The 4,379-nt window shown below is 61.7% G+C and overlaps 1 protein-coding gene across 2 annotated transcripts; it reads left to right on the top strand.

Moving 5' to 3' along the window:
• The first annotated feature begins 1,633 nt into the window (after positions 1-1,633).
• On the top strand, positions 1,634-4,027 carry LOC124234511 (derlin-3-like). Of its 2 annotated transcripts, none has more exons than XM_046651861.1 (7): positions 1,634-1,769; positions 1,968-2,033; positions 2,123-2,196; positions 2,324-2,417; positions 2,855-3,050; positions 3,602-3,692; positions 3,796-4,027. In XM_046651861.1, the coding sequence occupies exons 1-7, from the start codon at positions 1,677-1,679 to the stop codon at positions 3,875-3,877; spliced, it is 696 nt and encodes a 231-aa protein (XP_046507817.1). In that variant the 5' UTR covers positions 1,634-1,676; the 3' UTR covers positions 3,878-4,027. The 2 variants fall into 2 exon arrangements, with proteins under 2 accessions (XP_046507817.1, XP_046507818.1); XM_046651862.1 differs by having other exon boundaries at positions 1,656-1,769; positions 1,971-2,033.
• The last annotated feature ends 352 nt before the right edge of the window (positions 4,028-4,379 follow it).

Below are 4,379 nucleotides of genomic sequence, written 5' to 3'. Positions count from 1 at the left end.
CCACCCCCTACCCCACTTGCCCCTGGTAGCTACTAATCTGTTCTCTTTGTCCACATGTTTAAATTCCTCATATGAGTAGAGTTATGCAGAGATTGTCCTTCTCTATCTGGCTTATTTCACTTAACATAATTCCCTCAAGGTCCATCCATGTTGCTGCAAATGGGACGATTTTGTTCTTTTTTAATGGCTGAGTAGTATTCCATTACATATATATATATATATATATATATATATATACATACATATATATATATATACCATATCTTTTTTATCCAATCATCAGTTGATGGGCACTTAGGTTGCTTCCACGTCTTGGCTATTGTAAACAGTGCTGCAATAAACATTGGGGTGCATGGGACTTTTGGGATTGCTGACTTCAGGTTCTTTGGATAAATACCCAGTAGTGGGATGGCTGGGTCATATGGTAGTTCTATCTTTAATTTTTTGAGTAATCTCCATACTGTTTTCCATAGTGGCTGCACCAGTTTGCATTCCCACCGGCAGTGTATGAGGGTTCCTTTTTCTCCACAACCCCTCCAACATTTGTTACTATTTGTTTTAGTTATTTTTGTCATTCTAATGGGTGTAAGGTGATATCTTACTGTAGTTTTGACTTGCATTTCACAGGGATCTTTTTAAAGTGGCAATCCAGCATCATTTCTTTGCAGAGGCTTCCCAGATCAGCCCATCTAGCATGGGACCCACTACCGGATCCTCCGCCCCCAACGTGGCTAATTCCGTCAGCGCAGGGTCCTGTCTACACTAGCTATCATGTTAGCACGGGCCTCTGACTGCCTGTCTCCTCGGCTCCACCATGAGGGACAGTGTCACTGTTGGCTGTTGTGACTCCAGTATCCAGAACGGTGCCCGCACACAGTCGGTGCTCAATAAACGGTGGACTTTCTTCATTAGAATGAATAAATGGAGTTTCTCTTTCCACCAAAATAATGAGGCCTCTCTAGCCCGTCCAGTTGCTCCAGCCGCCTCAGCAGCCTCGCGTCCCCCAGAAGGCTCAAGTCCCCAGCGCAGGCCCTCCTCCAGGACTCCCAGGAAGACTCCTGCTGGAGCCGCGTGTTCCAGTGGAGCCCTGGACGTGCGGGAACTGAGACACGCTGCCGAGCGCCTCCTTTGCTGTAGGTCAGGTGGCACTGTCTCAGGTTCTCAGAGGGAAGAGGGACGGGCCCAGAGTCGCAAGAAGCCCCAGGGGGACAGCAGAGCCACGCAGCCAGGCTCTGAGTCCAGCCAGCCCCGACCACGCCCCCGTGTGGCCCCGCCCCTCCAGTCGCTGGGCCGGGATCCCATCTTTTCTCCACTAACAAGTAGTTAGCCCCGCCTCTGTGGTGGCCCTTCCTATTGGTCCTCTCCAGCTTGCCGCGAGGAGACCAGGTGCTCATTGGCCGCAAGTTCTCCCGCCGGCCGCCACAGCCACCACAACAACTGCCACGTGCTAAGTCGCTGGGCCTGCTCATTGGCCCGACTCTCCCCCCGCCCACACCCCCGTCTTGCCCCTGGCGCCCCGCTTCCTCCCCGTATTGGCTACCTGTTTCAGGGCCCCGCCCCCTAGCCTGGGCGTGCAGAGCTTCCGACGCGGATTGGCCGAAGGCGGGCAGGCGGGGCGTGGAGGCGAGTTAAAAAGCGCGGCCGGAGGTCGGGCCACGCGGGGCTGGGAAGGTTCAATGGCGTGGCGGGGCGTGGCGGCCGAGTTCCTGCAGGTGCCGGCGGTGACGCGAACTTACACTGCGGCCTGCGTCCTCACCACTGCGGCGGTGGTGAGCCAGGCGGGCGGGTGGTCGCCATGGTTACAGTCCAGGGGTGGGGATCGCCATGGTTACAGCCCAGGGGCTGGGGTCGCCGTGGTTGGTTACAGGTGGGGGGCGGGGGTGGGGTGGCCATGGTTACAGCGGTGGGGAAGTCGCCATGGCTACGGAGGCTAGCAGGCAGCGCCTAACGCGCCCCTGGTTCCGCAGCAGCTGGAGCTTCTCAGCCCCTTCCAGCTCTACTTCAACCCGCACCTCGTACTCCGGAAGTTCCAGGTGAGGCCGCCCCGCCCCCGCCCCCGCCCCCGCCCCTGCCTCCCCGCCCGCCCGCCCGCCAGGCCTGACCGCCCGCGCTCCCCTCGCAGGTCTGGAGGCTCGTCACCAACTTCCTCTTCTTCGGGCCCCTGGGATTCAGCTTCTTCTTCAACATGCTCTTCGTGTATCCTCCCCGCGCGCAGCGGGCCGGGCCGGGGCGGGGAGGGGAGGGGGCGGGCTGGCCGGGCAGGAGGCGGCCGGAGCGGGGAGACTGAGGCCGGCCCGGTGGCCCTTCCTATACGGACGCCCAGCTTCCGCTACTGCCGCATGCTGGAGGAGGGTTCCTTCCGCGGCCGCAAGGCCGACTTCGTCTTCATGTTTCTTTTCGGGGGCGTCCTCATGACCGTATCCTTCAGGCCTCTGCGTCCAGCCTGTGTTGCCCTGGGGCCCCACCTGAGCGCCTGGCCCGGGGAGGGACCGAGCGGGTCACCCCAGATTAGGATGCACTGAGCGTGCAGTGTGTGCTGAGCTCCAGGTGCCAGGGCAACACCTCCAGTGTGCACACAGAGTGCCAATCGGGAATGCAGGCGAGCCAGGTGGGGTGCCTGGGGGCTGAGCCCTGATGCCAGGAGCAGGAGAAACTGGGGCAGGGATGGGCTGTCATTGGAGGCTGGGGTGAGGTGGAGAGGCAGAGCAGATCCCCTGTGGCCATCACTGGAAGGGCACACTGGATGGGGAAGGGAAACCAGTGGGAGGAGTGCAGGGGTTGAGGAGTCAGGGCCCTTGGCAGGGCTGAGGCCTGCACCGCCGGAGGGCCTCCCCTCACCTTGACTCTGGCCCAGCTGCTGGGGCTCCTGGGCAGCCTGTTCTTCCTGGGCCAGGCCCTCACCGCCATGCTGGTGTACGTCTGGAGCCGCCGCAGCCCTCGGGTGAGGGTCAACTTCTTCGGCCTCCTCACCTTCCAGGCGCCATTCCTGCCCTGGGCGCTCATGGGCTTCTCCCTGTTGCTGGGCACCTCTATCCTCGTGGACCTGCTGGGTGAGCCTGCCTGTCCACCTAGCCCATCCCAAGCTGGCTGTCTGGCACCCGAGGGTCTGTGGGAGGGCCACCCAGGCTGGCTGCTCCCCCACAGCCCTCCTTCTCACCTGCACTGGACCTCTCACTTGCCCCACCCCCAGCCTTGCCCTCCCAGCTTCTTGCTTCTCACAGCCCCTGGAACATGCCAGCCGGCCTGTAGGTTTCACATCTTCAGGCCTGACCTACTGGTGCTTGTGTGGGTCCTGACTGGGGTGGGGATGGGTGGGTCAAGTTTCCAGCCATGGCTCCTCCTCCTTGGATGTCCTCAGGCCCTCCACTCCCCAGGTCCTGCCCCCTTCTGGGCCCTGTAAGCCTGTCCTTTGGGGCAAACCCCGGCCCTGCCCCTGGTCTGGCAGTGTGTCCAGGACTTTGAGCACTCTGGCTCTGGAGCCCGAGGTTGCTCTGGGCCTGGCTGGGCCTCCAGGGCTTTGCATGGAGGCCTGGGGCAGGCTCTGCTGGCCCTGGGCTCTGGCCGGTGGAGGGTGGCCTTGGCATTCCCCGGCTCTCCCCAGGGATTGCTGTGGGCCACATCTACTACTTCCTGGAGGATGTCTTCCCCAACCAGCCTGGAGGCAAGAGGCTGCTACACACCCCCAGCTTCCTGTGAGTGTGGGGTGACAACCCTCCCCCTCCACTCCCTCAGAGGGCTCCCTGCCCCATGGAGGGCCCCAGCTGGCCTCAGCTCAGCGAGCACCCCTCCCCACAGGAAGCTGCTACTGGATGCCCCAGAGGAAGACCCCGATTACCTGCCCCTCCCTGAGGAGCAGCCAGGACCCCCGCAGCAGTGACCCTACCCACGGCCAGGGCCAGCCCCAGGGCCTGTTTCCCGGCCTCCGGCAGGCCTCCCATTCACCTCTCCCTTCTGCTGCAGCAGAGCAGTCTGTTCTGGAGACCAGGCCCGTGCCCAGGGCTCACCCGAATAAACAGAGTGACCTGTGGCCTCTTCACCCCCAGCACTGCCCGCCCCCCCCCCCACCCGCCGCCACCTCCCCGCCTCAGTGGCCACACCCTGCCACACTGGGCAAGTGCTGCTGGCTGTGACCTAGGGCCACCAGCCTAGTCCTGCCATGCCCATCCTCTGCCCTTGGTGTGGGGCTGGCCCAGGACACAGCTCTACTCCCGCCAAGCCTGGCCTACCCTGTCAGACTAATGGTAGGTGGAAGGATGGGAGGCCCAGAGAGGCTCAAGAACCTGTCCACGTTGCCCAGCAGAGCTTTGAGCTCACAACGGCAGATAGAGAGTTCTCATCTCAGCCCTGCCAGTGCCTTGCTGGAGCCTTGGGGAAACCCA

This window comes from Equus quagga, unplaced genomic scaffold (genome assembly GCF_021613505.1).
Source record: "Equus quagga isolate Etosha38 unplaced genomic scaffold, UCLA_HA_Equagga_1.0 83365_RagTag, whole genome shotgun sequence".
NCBI lineage: Eukaryota > Metazoa > Chordata > Mammalia > Perissodactyla > Equidae > Equus > Equus quagga.
The sequence above is the reverse complement of the archived record's forward strand: the minus strand, read 5'-3'. Positions and strand labels throughout refer to the sequence as shown.

What these genes read in the sequence shown, in the direction of transcription:
- LOC124234511 (XM_046651861.1), top strand. Translation starts at nt 1,677, where the DNA reads ATGGCGTGGCGGGGCGTGGCGGCCGAGTTCCTGCAGGTGCCGGCGGTG. An exon ending in TTCTTCAACATGCTCTTCGT is followed by an intron (nt 2,197 to 2,323) that starts GTATCCTCCCCG and finishes ACGGACGCCCAG; the next exon opens with CTTCCGCTACTGCCGCATGC. An exon ending in CTACACACCCCCAGCTTCCT is followed by an intron (nt 3,693 to 3,795) that starts GTGAGTGTGGGG and finishes CCCTCCCCACAG; the next exon opens with GAAGCTGCTACTGGATGCCC.